General features: G+C 48.8%; 1 protein-coding gene across 4 annotated transcripts in view; it reads right to left on the bottom strand.

Moving 5' to 3' along the window:
- Positions 1-19,258, bottom strand: part of ZCCHC8 (zinc finger CCHC-type containing 8) — a 331,099-nt gene that overhangs the window by 132,057 nt on the left and 179,784 nt on the right. For all 4 annotated transcript variants that reach the window (XM_086942951.1, XM_086942950.1, XM_086942949.1 and 1 more), the window contains exon 8: positions 5,577-5,637. In XM_086942951.1, the coding sequence (XP_086799077.1) occupies positions 5,577-5,637 (61 nt within the window). The remainder of the gene's footprint in view (positions 1-5,576; positions 5,638-19,258) is intronic.

The following is a 19,258-nucleotide window of genomic DNA, read 5'->3' as shown; positions in this document are numbered from 1 at the left end:
CAATCAAACACCAAGATGGCCATCTCTACACAGCCCTTTTACGTAAACCCACGGAGCGAAATACTCTACTCAGTTACAGTAGTGGTCACCCAAGGGCTCTTAGGGACAGCCTGTTCACAGAAAACAGACTGCTTCACTGAAGCAAAAGCACAATCAAACTGACAGCCAGAGGCTACCCACGCCGACTGGTGCGGAACGCATTAAAAAGGGCCTGGTATTGCCCACGTAAGTCCTTACCAGAGTCTAAACCTAAACCAACCACAGAATGCCTAGTATGTGTCACAACATTCTCGCCAGTGTCCAACATTATTCGCAAAACCATTAAGAAGAATTGGCCAATCATAAATGCAGGCACACAATCTGGACACACGCATGTTTGCATTTAAAAGAAACAAGAATATTAAAGACCAATTGGTTAGGGCGGCACTCCCAATCCAATAACCCTAATCGCACATTGCATGACCTATGGTCACTTACGCCCCTCGTGGGGCACACCAAATGTGGTAATTGTGTTGTATGAGAATTCACCATTGAGTCAAAAGAATTTGTATTTAAGGATGTCAGAAATGCACTTGAATCCTTCACTAACTGCAATACTTGTAACATAATATATGCTATTTTTTGCCCGTGCAACAAGATCTATGTGGGGCAGACAAAACAGATAATTCGGTTACGCATTTCCCAACACCGCAGCAGAATTCGGTGTAAGACAGCTAATGCACCTCTTGTTAATAATTTTATTGAAAAAGGACACTCGGAAAATGATATCCGTTGGACTGTGATCAGCTCCATCAAATTGCTAAAAAGAGGAGGCGATCTCATGCGTATTCTAAACAAAGAGGAACTGAAGTGGATCCTAAAGACTGACAGTCTAAACTCAGGACTAAACTTGCTTGAGGACTGGAAAACTCTGCTCTGAACCTGAATCGTTCCTTATTGATCTGCTGAAACAGGTTTCCCCAGACTAAAATGTCCTACATAATAACCACATGTACCATTATCACATGTAAATAATTGTTTTTGTTTCACCTTCTTGCATAATGTTTTACCCCTAATTGCTGCAATTCTCTCTTGACACTGCTCACTCCAAGATGGCCGCCTCCCTTGCAGTCTACCACTACCCTTTCTTCTGTCCATAATGAGTCATGTGTATATAATACCCTACATCAACCTGTAATTTTTTATAATCTTATGCCTTTCTAACTGTCCTTATTCTCTTATTTTCTACCACTATGCCTCTCCGCATGTGCCATTTTTAACCACATTAAGATAGCTGCTTTTTTTGTCATCTCTCACCAACTCCGGTTCCATCCGAGTCACATGTCCAAATAGACCAATCAGGAACGAGCTCTCGCCTTAAGGAGGCTCAGATCCACACACCCATATCACTCTTCACTTTCTGCGATTGAGCCATGCACACGACGAATTCTGGTAAGTCCCCAGCGATGTATGCTTGGTTTTAGCTCCAACGCGGTCCGTTCATCTGATATGACCCTCGCCTGCCTTATTCCTTACTCCCTAGGTCATTGTACCATATGAGTCTCCTGAGCGATTGCGCTCGATTCCAGGCTTCATGACGCTCCCCTCTGTTTCGGTAAGCAGATCATCCCATCTTCCTGCACGTCTCCTGTCCCACCAGTTACGTGCTCACAGCTTTGACTATGGTCTTTATTAATTTCAGGTTCGACTTAATTTTTTAACCGATTGCTGTATTCGCAGCCTCCCCGGTTATTCAGTCCCCTCCAGCTTGCAAACAGTAAGCCTGGAAGTCCTTAGTGCTCCCGCACGCCACACTCACATCGGAGACTTACTCGTATAGTATATGCGTGTTGAATCACCATACCCGACATATCCTGACCAGACCAACTGCTCAAAGCAACTAGTCACTTCTATGTATGGCGCCTCGTTAATTCACTTGCACTCATTCACAGTGCCTTTCTTCTCCTGGACCCGTTCACTACCATTACCCACCGGCAATCATAGTCACATTATTTTGGCTGCACTCTACTTATCTCCTAAGTTTCTACTGTCATCCGGCATCATAAACACTTGCTTGACCTTTATTACTCCTAAACACTCCGTTGGCTCATTACCACGTATCTCTAGTCCTCACTTCACTGATTTTGACGTATAAGCCTTATTATCCCTACTGTTCGTCTTCTTATTACTCCCTCTATATTTTCCTTCTCCTTTTCACTCCATAGGCAACTGAGGCTTCTCACTGCTAGGCATTTATCAAATGTCCTGATGATGATCCGTTTGATTTCTTAAACGGATCGAAACGCTGTCGACATATGTATGCACCTTATACAAATGAAAAACTTTATTGACCCCCAAATAACTGCAAAGGTGCTAGGAAAGCTATGCTCTATATCTTAAAAGTTTATTGATAACGAGATAATAGAGGGCGAGTCCCTTGCCTAAAAGCCCTTTGTTTGTTTCTTGGTTTTTTCCCCCCTCTACTTATTGAGGGTTAAGCTGGGTACAGGCTTGTGCCCCGCCTTGTATATTGTATGTATAAGCTGCCTGACATTGTTTGAAAAGTAAATATTTTACCTCTGCCCGGCTGGGCATGTCACTTCAATATAGATACTATTGTCTATATTTATTGCCTATATTCCCACACTTGTAAGGGACCACTGTTGCTTTAATTAACTAATTCCCAAGGTCCCTTGTTGACTTCCTTTGGGACCCCTTGTTGCTCTCAAATATATCTTTCCCCTCAGGCACAGCTTGGGAATGCACTACCCAAACTTCCTCCGGACACTGAGGCAGCGTCTGCGCAACCGTGTCGCACACAAGGTGAGAGTGGCATACGTTGTTCACCAACCGCAGCCAAAAACAGTTTTTTTGCCAAACTGTTCCAGCTTCTTAGATTACTTATTCGGCAGAGCGGAAGGGAATGCGCTTTGGGAGGTGGAGGCTTGGATGACCAGCCTCTCCGGATTTGGGTGGGTCGTTAAAAAGGCAGGGTCACCCGGGGCCGGGCGACAACACCTGGCCACTTTCCTATCCACAGGGACCTCCTCATTGAACTGTAGCAGAGGCTCCATAGAGCTTGCCGCAGGCTGAAGGACTTCCGCGAGGTTACTTTTTAGAGTTACCGTAGGCTGGTCAAGGGCCTCAGCTGCTCTACGGAGCCCTACAGTGTATGTGGCGCCCTCCTCCATGGCCACAGCAGGAGGAGAAAGGAAACCAGGCTCAGAGGAGAGGTCAAGGCCACCTGCATCCTCCGACTCTTTTGCCCACTCCTGTTCCGACTCACACTGCCGAGCAAGAGGGTCCTCAGACCTTTCCCAGTCGCCCCCCTCCTCCACTGCCCGAGGCACCCTCCTCCACTGCCCGAGGCACAGGCTGCAGCAGCGGGGGAGGGACAGGTAAATATAAATGGGGGAACGGCGCCAATCCGGCTCCATATCCCAGTTAGGGTCCCAACCCGGAGCAAAATTGTCTGGAAACACGGGCAAGAGCAAGGGCGGAGGTGGTATAAACAGAACCCATCGCCAGCGGACGGAGCAGCGCCGGGGTCGCCGGCAGAGGACCTTACGGGCCGGAGCCAGCGCCGCCAGTAGCGGAGCCGGCGGCAAGGAGGTCCCTCAGGAGTGACAGCGGGGCCTGAAGGCATGCCGGCGGGAGCCAGAGGCCTGAAAAAGCAGTCCATGGCAGCAAGAAAATCTTGCACCCGGGCCGGCGTCGCCGACAAACCTGGATAAGGTGGGTAGCCGCGGGACTCGCAGGCTTCGGGGAGCCATGGGGGAGGTACCTCCTGGCCCCCTAGTCCGAAGACAGACAGGGGGACGGCGGAGAGCGTAAACGCTTCTTCGACTTCTTGTTAAGACGTCTCTTACCAGATTCAGAGTGTGAAAACTTCGACCCAGAGTAAAGGAGATGATGGCTCCGCGGTCGGTCCCTCGATCAACCCCTGGATCTCGAACGGTGCAGAGACGACTGCCAGGCCTCCAGCAGCTTATGGGACTGCTCCCGCAAGGCCTTCGGAGCCATGGCCAGACAGTCGGAACATGACCGGGAGTCATGGTCGCGCTCCAGACAGACAGACGACAAACGCCATGGGGGTCGGCCACCAACATCGTACGGCGACAGGTCCCACAGGATTAAACCCAGGCATCCCTATGTGGCACAGGAGTCAAAGACTCAAATAATGGAGACAAAAAGTCTCCAAAAAGTTGGTCAAAAAGTGACTAGGGTACGTGCTCTTACCGGATCTGTGCTTTCTGGCGTGGAAAAAGAAAACACAAGGGTGGTGCCTAAGTAGTCTCCGTGATGTCATCTCGGCGCATACGACGCCAGCAACGAACGCCACCTTCCGACGTGCAGGGGTACTGCTGACGAAAAACTGTCCGGATCCAGTCAGATTCCTGGGGATATTCTAATGTAAGAAATCTATCACTAACGTATCTCTTACAGATGTCTAGTTTTCAGAAATGTGTGGGTTTGGTAGGTTTCCCTAGCTGTCTGCTAAGCACGGGGCCAAAAACCCAGGTGACCCCCATTGCAAAACCAGGTCATTTTGTGATGGGCAATTTTGATGTCGCCTCAATACGTTTTGAGCCCCTGCCTGTTGCGGGTACTTGAGCCTCCCACCCGAGTGAGGCACCATTTTAAAATCGGGGGACCTGGGGGAGCACTGGGTGGTAGGAAATCTGTGTCAGCCCAGTGATGCCATAACTTTCTCACACAAATGTGTGGAAAAAGTGATTTTTCAGCTAAATTTGAGGTGCAGAGGATTCTGGGTAAGAAAATGTTGGTGGATCCACACAAGCCATACCTCCCTGGTATCCCCGGGTGTCTAGTTTTCAAAAATGTATAGGTTTTCTAGCTTTCAGGGGCGGCAAAGCTAAGGTTAAAAAACTATAGCTAGGCACTTAGCAAAAAAAGGGTAATTTTTTTATGTGAAAATGTAGTGTGTCCACGTTGCGTTTTGGTCCGGCTGTGGGCACTAGGCCTACCCACACAAGTGAGGTAAAATTTTCTCGAAAGACTTTGGGGAACGCGGTGGGTGGAATTTTGTGGATCCACGCAGATTCCAGAACTTTCCACCACAGAAATGTGAGGAAAATGTGTTTTTTGGACTAAGTTTTAGGTTTGCAAGGGATTCTGGGTAACAGAACCTAGTGAGAGCCAGTCAAGACACCCCATCCTGGGTACCCCTGGGTGTCTAGCTTTAAAAAATGTATAGGTTTGCTAGGTTTCCCTAGGTGCAGGCGGGGCTAGCTGCGAAGGGGCTAATAAGAGGGGCAGAAAATAAATATGGATAGATACAGATGGAAAGGTTAAGAAAATAAAATAAATGGAGCCCTAATGATATTCGAATCATGTAGAGGTGTATTTAGAAAACAAAGGACTTCTAACTGCAAACACACAGTTCAAACGTCAAACCCCACAAGAACAAGTTGACACTGACCTATAATCTGCACAAAAAAGGTTCAGAGTGAATGCAAATCTGAATATATGGCATTTAAGGCACATAGCTAAATGTGGTTAGACCAATCATGATGCCTACCTATTTGAAGTGAATGCCAATGAGAGCTTTCAACTGGGATAGGAAAGGAACATACCTGTGGACAGTCTCTTAACTGGTGGTCTTCAGAGCCACAGTTGAAGCAATGCGCCTTTGGCCTATACATAGAAAACAAATAAATGAAAAACAAACTTGTGCTAATTAAGTACATCAAATCTGAAAATCTTTCTTCTCACAAAAGTCATGAAAATATTCACTTAGTGAATGGAAGCATAGGCATGAAGCAATAATGTTGGCTTAACATTTAACATTCTCAGCAAAGTCCTGTTCTTTCATTTCTTGTTTCAAGGACCCTCTTAAACACCTTTGTGTCAGCAAAATGACAATAAAAATTTTGGCAATAGCAACCACTCATTTTTTGGATTTACGAATTGTAATCAATTTTTTATTGACAGATATACAACTAGTAGATCATACATTAATCCAATGCAGCAACATACAAATACAACTCATGAGAACAAAATATTTTCTGAAAGCCACAGTTGTGTCTCATTTTTCAATTTCCATAATGTAGTGTCCTGTCCCCCTCCCAGTACAAGGGCAAAATTGGCAAGGGGAGGCAGTTGGTGGAATGAGACAATAAGCCAACATATCACAGTGACCTCAGAAGCAAAGCGGTACTTGTAATCCCAGTTCTCCATTAAATGTACCTTCAATAAAACCTTGGGAGACCTCTGCTGGATTAGACAACTGTGGGCCTACGCCACTGCGAATCCACCCCAGGTGAGTGATCTGACGGAGTAAATATCCAGGGCCGCCCCCTCATCTGCCCTTTCCATGGACATTGCTGTCGGAGAACCTGGCCCAATTTAGATAGATAGATTTTTCGGCCTGCGCCATCCTTGCTGCGCTAAGATGGACAAGGATAGGCCAGCCTACTCGTGCACCAAACAGACGAAGATGGACCAGTAAACAGCCGGGCCCTCTATCAACTCCTCAGACCACCCGGTCGGTGACTGACCTGGACCCTCCCACCCAGATCTCGCCACGTTACTTCAGGCAATCCAGACCTCGCAGTCAGTGGTGGAGAACAAGATAGAATAGGTGTGGATGGACATTTGCCTTATGCACCAGGATCTCCGTAATGCCTCAGCCAGTTTGACTGAAGCGGAAACCTTGCTTTCCCCCCCACTTAGGTTAAGAAACACACATACCATATTCAAATGCGCAGTCCCAGCGTAACTCTGGTTTCCTTCTTTCCACTGGCACATCTGGTAGAGCCTCCTGGTGCTCTACCAGGGGGACACAGACCCTAACCCCACACACCTTACCTTTCAGGTTATGTGAAGGAATGTTAACGGGCTGCTAGACAGAGTGAAACTCGCAGCTGTCCTTGCCTTTGCACACCAATATCACCCGGAAGCTCTCCTGCTGCTGGAGACCAACCTCTTGGTGGACCTCTGCCCCTTCCTTGCACGGAGGGGCTACAACAGGATTTATCATGCAGGGTTCTCTCATGGGGCCAAGTGGGGGCCGCCATCCTGCTGCACCGCTCTTTTCCACTTGTGGTCACACACGTCACGCGAGATCTGCAGGGAAGCTACTTCACGCTGGAGGGCCAATTAGAGGGCCAAGTGGTGCTACTGATCTGTGTCAATGTACCACCCGCGTCCCCGGCCTCCAAGCTACAAGATCTTTCACATCTCCTTACCCGTTTCCCCCGCAGGGGCTCACAGTGATAGGAGGAGACATCAATGCCATTCCTGACCCCGAAGCGTCTTGCGGAATTGGCGGCCGCAATCTCGCAGACTAGGTCACGGCCTGCGGATTCTGCGACGCCTGGAGATCTTGGCACCCTCTAGGTCAGCAATTCACGTACACCTCGGCACCCCACTACACTCCCCCTTGGATAGGCCTGATCAGCCTGCCCCCGATTGCATGAAATTGGCTTGGATCCAGATTGTGGCCCGCGGCATCTTGGATCACCCCCCAAACCCCCCCCCCCCCCCCCCCCCCGCAACCAACCCTGTTGCTGTGCCTGGGATACCCCATGGGAGGTCAGCGGCATATATGGCGCATGAATGCCTTGTACCTCCAGGACAAAGTTTATAAGCAGCCTTCGGTACAAACTCCTATCATTCTTTGTGTCAGATGTAGGTTCTGTGGCCAAGATAGGTACACTATGGTCAACTAGTAAAGCGACACTGCGCGGCTTCACCAAACAAAATATTAGAGGCAAAAAGCATGACCCATAGGCTCTGATTACCCGGCTGAAGGTTCAGGATCTCCAGTTGGAACAATAGCTTAATGCGGACCCACAGGTGGATGTCGCTCGCCGACTGGGTCTGATCAGGGAGGATATCAGGTTACACTCCTTTGAGGCAGCCAAAGACCTTATGAGGGTCTCAACGGCCAGAATCTACGGCTGGGGGGACAAAAATGGAAAGTTACTTTACTGGCTGGATTCACATCCGCAGGCCAACACGATCGTTCCGGAAGTCCTCGATGTCTATGGCCAACCTCAGCGCGCCCTACCGGAGATTGGGCAGACTTTCGCATTTTACTACCGAAAGCAATATTCCAGACCCACGGCAAGAGATGTGGCGGTAACCCGGGCCTTCCTCGACTCACTTCCACTCACTGGCCCCCCTTGAAACCTGTGCTCTGGACGAACCCCTCACAGAAAAGATAAGCGATGCAATGGCCAGTATGGCGCCAGGCAAAATGCCGGGATCTGATGGTTTCCCGATGGAATACTACAGCACAATCCTAGAGACTCTGACCCCTTACCTTTTGCAGTTCCATCAAGAGGTCGTGCATGTAGGGTATTTCCTGATTGAGGTTGACTCTGCAACCATAGTAGTGACATCCAAGACGCAGCTCACCTCCACTTAGTGTGCGTACTATCGTCCAATATCGCTCCTCAACGAGATCATCAACATTTGTGCAGCGATTCTGGTGAATCGACTCCGGTGCATTATCACCACTCTGGTGCATCGGACTAGTGCAGGTTTATGCCACTCCTGAGCACGAGGCACTGAATCAGATGACTATGTGGCCTTGGCACATCGACATAGTCTGCCCCAACCTTTCCTTACTTAAAAAAAAAATTATTTATTTTTACGGAGTTTTATATAGCGTGAACTTGACCCGAAGGTATCTGGTATCAGAGCGCTTTACATAGTACCAGTCCCGTTACACGAGGACACATTCGTTTTTGTTAGGCACAAGGAGATTAAGTGATTTTCCCAGATTCACAGGATGTTCAGGTTCATTGCAGAGACTCAAACCCAGTTCCCCAGACTCAAGGTCAACCGCCCTAGCACTTAGGCCAACTTCTCTCCCCTACTTCTTCTTGACTTTGAAAAGGCCTTTGACTGTGGATTGAGGCTACCTGCAGTTGGTGCGGATTTGAGCCAGTATCAGGACCAGATTCCAGGGAATGGTGAAGGCCCTTTAAGCCAATCCCACAACCCGGGTAGACGATGTCCTCTCTGAAATGTTTCAAATTGAACGGGGGACCAGACAGGGTGGACCCATGTTCCCCCTCCTCTTTGCTCTGGCAATAGAGCCCCTATTCATACTTATCCGCACAGACCCTCTTTTCACTGGTTGGAAGTGGGAGGGCGGGCAAAGAGGACCGCATTGCGCTGTACACGAGGTCCTGCTGTGCCTGGCCCAGCCGGCAACGAGTGGACCCAGATGCCTCAGACTGCTCAGGCGGTTCGAAAATGCATCCAGTCTGAGACTGAATCCCACCAAGTCAGTATTGGTTTCCCCAACGCAGTCCAGGGATTGCTTTGACTGGCAGGTGATGATCCCCCTGCGCAGACTTAGTTTCAAGTACCTGGGTATATGGTCTCTGCTCCCCGAGCTCACTTGGACCCTTAACCTCCAACCTGTGGTTCAGGAAAATGCAATGAATATCTGGCTTGACAAAATCATTATATAATCATCTACATATATACAATCATACACATCCTATATAAATTAACAAGCTCATATAAACAAGTGAGGGGCTCGGGGTACAGGATTTCCCTTCATTACAGCACAAAATACCCGCTCCAGGTTTCCCACTTTTTATTCAAGTTAGATTTAACCAGTACTCAAAAGGATAGCGTCCTCTTGTGAGTCAGGGTATTGTGCTGAAAAAGAAGCCATTGTGTACTGTTCCTGGGTGTAGAAAGCTGGGTTTCTGTTGCAGTAACCCCCCCCCCACTTTTTTACCAGACTACTGATGCACTTTGACTTGATGTGACTGGGTCCCTGCCAATCAGGATCCCAGGGCCATTGTTCTTTCCCAAAACTGTATCTTGTACCCCAATTGGCACCTCTGGCCACATGCCAGTCACTTGTAAAAGGTACCATGAGCACTGTGGCCAGGGAAGGCCTCTAAGGGCGGCAGCACGTATTGTGCATAGATATATATGTATGTAAATAACTCGCCACCAAAAACAAGGCTCCTGCCCCAGTTACCAAGGACGAAAAGCAGACCCAGATTCTGTGCTTCAATCACGGTGCTTTATTTTCCAGCCAGCCAGCTGCCATAACGCGTTTCGCTTCCAACGAAGCTTGATCACATGGCAAGTTGCGTTAGGCAGTGACCAGTATTTAAAATGCTAGTGCAAGGATTAGTCAGAGCCAATAGTAAACATAGAAGACATACTTCCCAGTTATTACACAAAATTACAGTTTTAGTGCAATGTCTGATAAGAATTATAAAATGAATAAATATGGTAAAATCACTCATAATTCATATTACACATTTTAAAAATCACATTTTTGATTTAAAAAATACATCTATGTCTGCAGAATAATAGCAATTGCAAGTGCAGGATTCAAAATTAGTACTGCAGCCCATTCAAATATGAATATTTCCTTTCAACAAAATAGCTACTTTAAATTTAAGGATCTTCAACCATGCTGTGCAAATTGTTGATACTGCCCATGTGGGCCCTGCAACAACTAGTTTTTAATTCCGCTCTGGCCACAAGTCACATTCATATCCTACTGGTCACTAGGAGTCATTTATGTGCAAATAATTTGGTAAAGTGCTGGTGCAAAAAAATAGAATTCCAAGAATAATCTTGGTTTAACCCCCCACCTATTAAAAACGACTAACATTAGGCGTGAGACCCAGCATAATGGTCTAGTCTAAAAATCAGCAATTCATTAAAATACAGTACCAAAAATTGAAAACATTTAAGGAAAAGAGATCCCAGGTTGTATGCAATGACCCTGAAATGAACAAATGACGAAACAAGTTACTTACCTGTAACTTTAGTTCACCAGTATTGGTAACTTTCATAGATTCCCATTGCTTGTATCATTCCCCGTCGTCGGAATGGGAGCCTCGGTAATATATATGTGTGTGCATATACCTAGGTAAATACACCCTAATAGGTGTAAAAAAGTAAACAATTAGGCCTAGGCCTCATATTTTGTAGCCTATTGGTGTCATTATGTAAAAAGACCAGAAAGTCACATTAGCAACCAATCAGATCAGCCTCACCCTGTGGAACCTTCCTGAGAAAGCTCAGAGCCTCAGATTTTCGTAGCCGTTGCTTTGCCACATAATCACCTAGCCCTAAAGTGAGCTTTCCCAGGGGAGGCGGTTGGGCGCATGGGAATCTATGAAAGTTACCAAACTGGAGAACTAAAGTTACAGGTAAGTAACTTGTTTCTTACTCCAGTATTGGAACTTTCATAGATTCCCATTGCTGGTATCAGAGTAGATAGCAGTTAGCATACCTCAAACATTTCGTGCATAGTTACAGAACCATAATCAACCCATGATATCACCAATTATAACAACTATAAATCAGTAACCATAGCATAATAAACGAAATGTTTGAAAAAACAGGGGGAGGGAAGAGAGGAAAGCTCACCTCTTATTGGAAGAGATCTCAGGACTGCTTGTCCAACTGCCGAATCCTCCTTTGCAGCCGCCTCCAGGCAGTAGTGCCTCGTGAATGAGTGAGTACTGCTCCAGGTGGCCGCTCTGCAAATATCTTTATCGATACTCCAGCAAACAGCGCTGTTGACGCCGAGATTGATCTTATGGAATGTGCCTTCACCTGTCCTTGCAAAGGCTTGCCTGCCGCCTGGTGGCAGAAACGGATCGCACTTGATATCCATCTAGAAATCCCTTGCTTTGACAATGGAAATCCTTTCCTTGGGGCTCCGAAAGCCACAAACAGCTGGGGTGTCTTCCGAAATCCAGCTGTGCGTTGTAGATAGAATTTCAAACATCTCTGAACGTCCAGAGAATGAAGTGTCCTCTCAGCCTGGGATGAAGGCCGGGGAAAAAAGAACTTAAGAACCACCGGTTCATTAAGATGAAAGTCTGTCGGTACCTTCGGAATGAACTTGGGGTTCATTCGTAGGATCAATGTATCATTCTTGAACTGCAAGAAAGGTTCTTTGATAGTTAAAGCCTGAAGTTCTCCTACTCTCCTTGCAGAGGTGAGTGCCAGAAGGAGCGCCACTTTCCATGATAGGAACTTCAGGTCCGCCCTATGTATTGGCTCAAATGGTGATCTCATCAGTTGAGCCAGGACCACATTTAAGTGCCACACCGGAGGTGGGGGCCGAATTGGCGGAAAGACTCTAAACAGTCCTTTCAGGAATTGTTTTATTACTCTTGCTGATAATAGAGAAGGGCCCGATCTTGTTCTTCTATACCTGGAAATAGCTGCTAAGTGGACCTTGCTGGAAGCATGAGCCAGACCTGCCTGTGCCAAAGATAGAATGTATGGCAAGAGTTGATGCGGAGCTGATGAGAATGGATGCACTTCTTCTCTCTTGCACCATAAATAGAATCTCTTCCATTTCGCTCTATATGTCTTATTAGTGCTAGGAGCTCGTGCCTGCGCCAAGATGTTCCTGCATTCTTCTGAAATGTCTAAATCTTTAAACTCTCTGTATTCAGGAGCAAAGCTGTCAATTGAAGCGAGCTCGGGTTCGGGTGGAGAACCTGGCCGTTGTACATCGACAGAAGTGTCTGGTTGGGGTGCAGATGAATCGGCTGCATCTCCTATAGCAGAAGCAACTCCGTGTACCAGAACTGGCGAGCCCAGGCAGGCGCTATCAGTATCATCCTGCACTTGTCCATCTTGAGCTTCTTGAGGACTCGAGGAATATGGGGAAATGGTGGAAAGGCGTAAACAAATGCGCCTGACCAAGACATCGAAAGGGCATTCCCCAGTGACCCTCGATGGTGTTCCCTGCTTGCATAACACCGGCATTTCTTGTTCTTTGGTTTTGCAAACAGGACGATCGCTGGGGTCCCCCAACGGGAGAAGATGTTCTTAACCACTGTGTTGTCCAATTCCCACTTGTGTGAGACTGCCCTCAGGCGGCTTAGCGTATCCGCCTTCGTGTTGCATACTCCTGGAAGGTGTTCTGCCACAAGCGTGATGTTCTGTGAGATCGCCCATTCCCACAGCAGCTGGGCTTCCTGAGAAAGCAGTGGCGATCTTGTGCCTCCCTGCTTGTTGACGTAATGCATTGCGGTGGTGTTGTCCGTCCGCACTAGGATTGCCGAATTTGAAATCCTTGGAAGGAAAGCCAACATTGCCAACCGAATAGACCTTTCTCCAGAACGTTGATATGTAAGCGACGTTCTCCTGGAGTCCAGTGACCACTGACTTGGAGGTCTTGCATGACCGCTCCCCAACCCTGAAGGGAAGCGTCTGTGGTAATGACGCGAGGAGCCTGAGCCGCCCTGAAACTGAGACCCACTGTGAGGTGAGATCTTTTCATCCACCATGAAACAGTCCGTTTCATCTGCTGGGTAACCGTCACTCTGTCGTCGAACGACCCTTCCACCTGTCTCCACTGAAGGTCCAGTTCCTCCTGCAAGGGGCGCATTCGCAGCCTGCAGTGCGGAATCAATTGAATACAGGATGAAATCGACCCTAGAAGAGATTTGTACATCCTGACTGTTATCCAACTTTTCTTCTGCAATCGAGCGGCTGAAGACATGAGTTTCATCTGTCTCTCTTCCGATAGGAAGGCTTTGCACACCTGCGTATCGAGTATCGCTCCCAAGAACTTCACCGTACCTGCTGGTTGAAGAACCGATTTTTCCCTGTTGAGTTGCAAACCCAGATGAATAAAGAGGTTTAAGCATGTGTTCACTGCTTCTGTTGCCTCTTGGAAGCTTGGAGCCTTCAGCAGCCAGTCGTCTAAGTACGGGAATACTTCCAGCGACTGTCTTCTCAGAAATGCTGCTACCGGGGCCAGCACCTTTGTGAATATCCGAGGAGCGGATTTTAATCCAAATGGGAGCACCATGAACTGGAAGTGACTCTTGCCTACTGTAAAGCGAAGGAAACGTCTGTGAGCTGGATGGATCGGGATATGAAAATAGGCATCTTCCAGGTCTAATGTAGCCATGAAGTCGCCTGGATTCAAGAGGCGCAATATGTCCTGGAGTGAAATCATCCGAAACGACAGCTTCACGAGATAGGTGTTGAGCTCCCTTAAGTCCAGGATCGGACGCCACTTTTGTTTCGTTTTGCGGATCAGAAAAAATCTTGAATAGAAACCTTCTCCTCTTTGTGATAGGGGAACACGTTGGATCGCCCCCTTCTGAAGCATTTGTTGAGCTTCCAATTGCAGAAGGTTTAGATGTTTTGAAGTAGTGGCGTGGAGAGCTCTTGTAGGTGGAAATTCCTGGAATTCTAGCGTATGCCCATGTCGGATGATGTCGCTAACATTTCTACCGGACTCCACCACGGACCCGATCTCGATTATTTCACTCGATATCTTTCCTATAACAGCGTGATTACCATATTCGCCTGAACAGGATTTTACAGGGCCCCCGAGGAAGGGCTCCGCCCGAAATGCATTGGACCAACAAGTTAAAACACTTGTAAATAATGAGAAGAATCATGAAAAAAATGCACAAGTAAAGAACAACATTGAAACTGATTTACACGCATTGCACCTTATTTGAACTTTATTGAAATTGTTTTGATACTGAGTGCTCTGGGGAGACACTTTTCTTGACAGATCAGTGCATCTACGCATCATACTTTACCCAAGTACAGAGGGTTTCACCCCACGGGCACCACCTACTCTGTTAAATCTTAATAATCACACTCAGGAGTGCGTACCCCGACCTCCATTTTTGGATTTGTGGATGATGTTCAATACCCACTGATCCGATGTTATTTCTTCCCAGCTGCTCAGATGTTGTGATATCCTGCCGCCCACTGGAGATCCCAGAAGCGGAGGAACAGTTGGCAGAGTCAGGAGGCCGCTATTGACGCTTGCCCGCGTCCTTGCCCTGACGCCCTTGTCGTCCACGAGCGCTCTGACGAGAGAACTATTGTGACTGTCGCTGATAATATTGATTGCCGTACTGAGGTCTGTACGACTGCGACGAGTACCGTTGCTGCTGATAGCCTCCTCTTGGTGAAGTGAAGCCTCTTCCTCTTGCTCCACGGAACGGTGTCTTTCTATATTGTAGGTTTCCAAGAGCCCTTGCTGTGTCTGTGTCCTTCTTTATTCCCTGTAGGGTCTCATCGACATGTTTCCCAAATAACATGTCCCCATCAAAGGGCTCCTATTCTGGACCTCTGGTCGGAAGTAAGTCGCTCGTAGCCACCCCTGTCGCCGAAGAACCGCTGCGCTGCTCAGAGCACGGAAAGAAATGGTGGCGATGTCCACCGCGCAGTGAATCATTTCCGAAGAAGAACGTTGTCCTTCTTCTAGAAGTTTCTGTGCTTCAGCTTTAGGGTCATCCGCTAGAAGCTCCACATAGTGTGCCACATCACTCCACATCTGGCGGTCGTATCTTGCTAGAATCGCCAAGGCATTGGCCGCTCTGACCAACAAGCTAACCATAGACGAAAAACGCTTCCCAGCGTTGTCTAACCTTCTACCCTCCTTGTCTGGTGGAGTTGTGAGGGTGGCTGAAGGATTCCGTGATTTCTTTTGCGCCGCCTGCGATATGACCGAGTCTGGTCTAGGTTGTCCAATCAAGCAGGCGGGACTGTCATCAGGAGCTTTATATTTTTTCTCCAAGCGTGGAAGAGTTGGAATGACCGTCGCTGGGGACTGCATCACTTTCTTTCCTTCCTCCCATATGTGCTCTACAATGGGAATCGAACGCACTGTCTTACGGTATGCCTCTTTAAAATCATACAAAAAACAATCCGTAGAGGTTGCCGGCATGGTTAGCTTAAAGCGTGCTGTGGCTCTTTCCATCAAACTGAAGAAACCTCCCACACCAATGGGGTCTTCAGATCCAAAGATGGTATTTTCAGCTCGAATAACTTGTGGTGCTTTGAGGGCGCCAAAGTTGGTTTTTTCGGCACCTAGGCTACGTTTAAAGTCTGACTTTTCTATGCTTGTTGAATGTTTTGTAGGCTGAGGGACGCGTGTCTGCTCCTTTGCCTGCTTTCGGATACCACCAAGGGCAGCGAGGTTCCATGAGCCACCTTAGATTGTTTTGTGGGGGTCTGTACGGCTTTCACCAGTGTAGTCGCATGCCCTTCTGATGTGGACCAGGTCTGAGTCAGACCCTTCACACAGCAGTATGGGGATGTCTATAGGCACATCCTGCGCCTCAGCATTCCTAAGTTCTTCCTCCGGCTGTACTGACTACTCCCCAAAGTTGACACATCACCGGCTTGGTGCTCCTGCATGATGGAGTGGGCCCAATGACATTCCCTAAAATGCCGAAGGATCTTCTTGGCTCAAAAGGTCAGGCACACCTCACCGACACTTCGCTGTGATCCAACACAGCGTACTGGTTGCCGCCGCCACCACCACCACCTGCCCGGATCCTGCAGAGCTGAACTGTGGCGTTGGGCCCTGCTTGAGGTCGGAGGTGGCGATTGACGGGGTATCGCTTGTGCTCTTCCCCCCCCCCCCCCCCCCCCCCCCCCCAGTGAGGAACATTGCCGAAGAGGATAGTGCCAGCGTGTAGGAGTTACCGCCAATCTCCCAAATCCCTGCCATCCTGCCCAAGGGGCCGTGGTCATATTGGTGCCCCTGGTGCCCTTGGAATGTGGTCATGTTTTTGCTGCTGAAGTGGTCGGGTCCCAGAGGATTGGGCCATGCGAGGCTGTGGCTGGTGGACAGAGGCCAGGTCGTGGCCTCAGAAGGTGAGCGCTCCTGCCCCTCTACCTCCCTCCATCGCCATGGGATCTGCCCGGCCTGGGGTCCAACTGCATGAGCACCGGAGCACCTTTGGGGCAGGCCTGGATCGCCTAGTTGCGCAGGCTGCGGGGACAGAGCCCCCCCGATTGTCCCGCTTGGTGTCCTGGGGACACATTGACAATAAGGGCCGATCTGCGCGGACCCCGATGCCTATTCAGTGCTGTTGAGCAGAACTGTATGGTGCCTCAAGTGAGCGGTGACCCACGTTCTGGGGCCACTCAATGCCTGCATCTGGCCGATTTCCACATTTTCAGCCTGCGTTTCCCCCTTGGCGGGCCTCTCCGGTTCAGTTGTCCGACCCGGTGCGTTGGGCTGTGGTGGCTGCCCTCTCTGTTGCCAGACAATGACCAAATAGACAGATCCTCTGCCCACACGTGGAGCGGTGCTGGGGGCTGAGCCTCTACATCCTTGGCCATCTTTTCCCAAAGGTGGGCCAGGTGGGGCCAGCCCCAAACAAGGCACCATCGACCAATTTACTACTGCTTCTGGGGGTACTACGAGTGGAGAATGGAGCTTCTCCACTCCGGACAAAGTTGCCCTCCTTGCAGCGATCAACCGTGCCAGAGACATGCTGGACGCGAAAATCGGCCCGGTGGGGACCTAGGTCTCCTTTTTGCACCAGGACCTCCGCAAGGCAGTGGACCGAGTAACCGAGGCTGAAACTAGGGTCTCCACGGTGGAAGAGTTGGTAACCTCCCTCCAAAGAAAAGTGAATAAGTTCACGGTCGTGACAAGAACGGGCCTCTAGAGTGGAGGATGCGGAAAGCTGTGCCCGACGGAACAATCTGTGCTACGTGGGCCTGCCAGAGGGCTGCAAGGGGGGTTTCCATGACGTACTTAATCACTAAGTTGCTCACAGCTATTCTACCTAAAGATCTCCTCTCTTCAGCCTTTGTGGTAGAGCGGGCACACAGGAACCTGACGCAGAACCTCCCCCCTCCCCCTTTACCCTCCCCCCCCCCCCCCCCCCCCCCCCCCGGCCCCAAGACCTGTCATCGCAAAGATCATGAACTACGCCAACCGTGATGCTATCCTGAGATTCGCCAGGTCACATAAGGATAGCTTTGTACATACTTACCACGATCATGATATTTCCGGACTACACACGCCTGGTCCAACAACAACGCCAATCCTTAATGGCGGTGAAGCGCAGACTTAGAGAATTGAATACACAATATATGCTGCTATATCCAGCCAGGATGCGTGTCATTTATAATTCCAATTCTTTCTTCTTCGACACCCCGGAGGCGGTCTTCACCTGGATAGATGAACGCCCGCAGCTCCGAGGAAACTCTCAATCGGCCATAGACTCAGGCTCCTCTCGAAGTTCACAAAGTCAGCGGCCGTGACACAACAAGTCTCAGAAGCAGCGAGGATTGGGATCGGACAGGATGTCAGCAAGCCCTGAGCGACCGCCCTTAACAGTCCGGACTAATCTGCAGACCTCATGGCAATTGTAGGGCACAGTACCTGTTTAAATATACATTCATATTGGTCTTATAGGGAGGGAATCTTTGGTGCGGGATCCGGGGGTCCCCCCCGTTGGGGATCTGCCGTTCTACACACCGCGACAGATGCTCCTTGTTTCTGGCAGTGTTGGGTGGGTGGGGGGTTTAAGGGACTGTAGTTTTTATAATGTTAGTGTTTTTAAGTTATAGGCAGACAGGGGTTATTTTTCTTATTTTCTTCTATGCAGATCTCCTTGCTTTATTCAACTCCTACTTAGGTCTTAATGATACCCGGTGAAGTGAACCCCCTGGGGGACCTAACTGGCGTGTCATGGAATGTTTGGGGGTATTGAACACGGTGAAACGAGGCGTAGTCCTGCAACAGGCAAAAAGGTATGGGGCAGACATACAGCTTTTACAAGAGACCCTTTTAATGGAAACTAAAGTCCTGTGCCTCGCCAGATTCACCTTTTGTCACATCTATCACACAGGGTTTACTAGGGATTCCAGGGTGGTGGCTGTTCTTATCCACCACAGGGTTCAGTTTCAATACACAGCACACAGGGCAGATCCGGGGGGCCAATTCTTCTTAGTCACGGGTATGATGCATGGAGAACAGATTACCGTTGGCAGTATTTATTGTCCCACTCCATTAGGGGCTACTTTTATTGACAAACTTTCAGGGGTATTGGGAACCATTCCAACTGGCTTGACTCTGCTAGGGGGAGACTAACACCACCATGGGGTCACTAGATCGATAGCGCAACCCAAATATCCCTCAACCAGCAGGCACGACTAAATTACAGATATTGACTTCAACATTGGGCTGGTACGACATATGGCGCAAATTCCACCCTACAGAGCGTGATTACACATACCTTTCGGCGGCCCATGGGTAGCAGTCCCGACTTGATCATTTTTTTGTCCCTCAGGTGTTTCTCCATAGATTTTCGCAGGTACTACATCAACCCAGCGGACTATCAGATCATTCCCCGGTCACTATGCAATTTCACACATGCTCACGCAAGCCCCCATTCCGTTGGAGAATGTCCCCTTTGCACCGCCGGAGTCCAGCATATCAAGACATGCTCAATACGGCGATCACTACTTATTTAGCAGACAGCGGTCCCTCCGCTCCCTCTAGTAGCATTCTCTG

The sequence above is a fragment of the Lissotriton vulgaris genome, chromosome 11 (assembly GCF_964263255.1).
Source record: "Lissotriton vulgaris chromosome 11, aLisVul1.2, whole genome shotgun sequence".
In the NCBI taxonomy this organism is placed as follows: Eukaryota; Metazoa; Chordata; class Amphibia; order Caudata; family Salamandridae; genus Lissotriton; species Lissotriton vulgaris.
The sequence above is the reverse complement of the archived record's forward strand: the minus strand, read 5'-3'. Positions and strand labels throughout refer to the sequence as shown.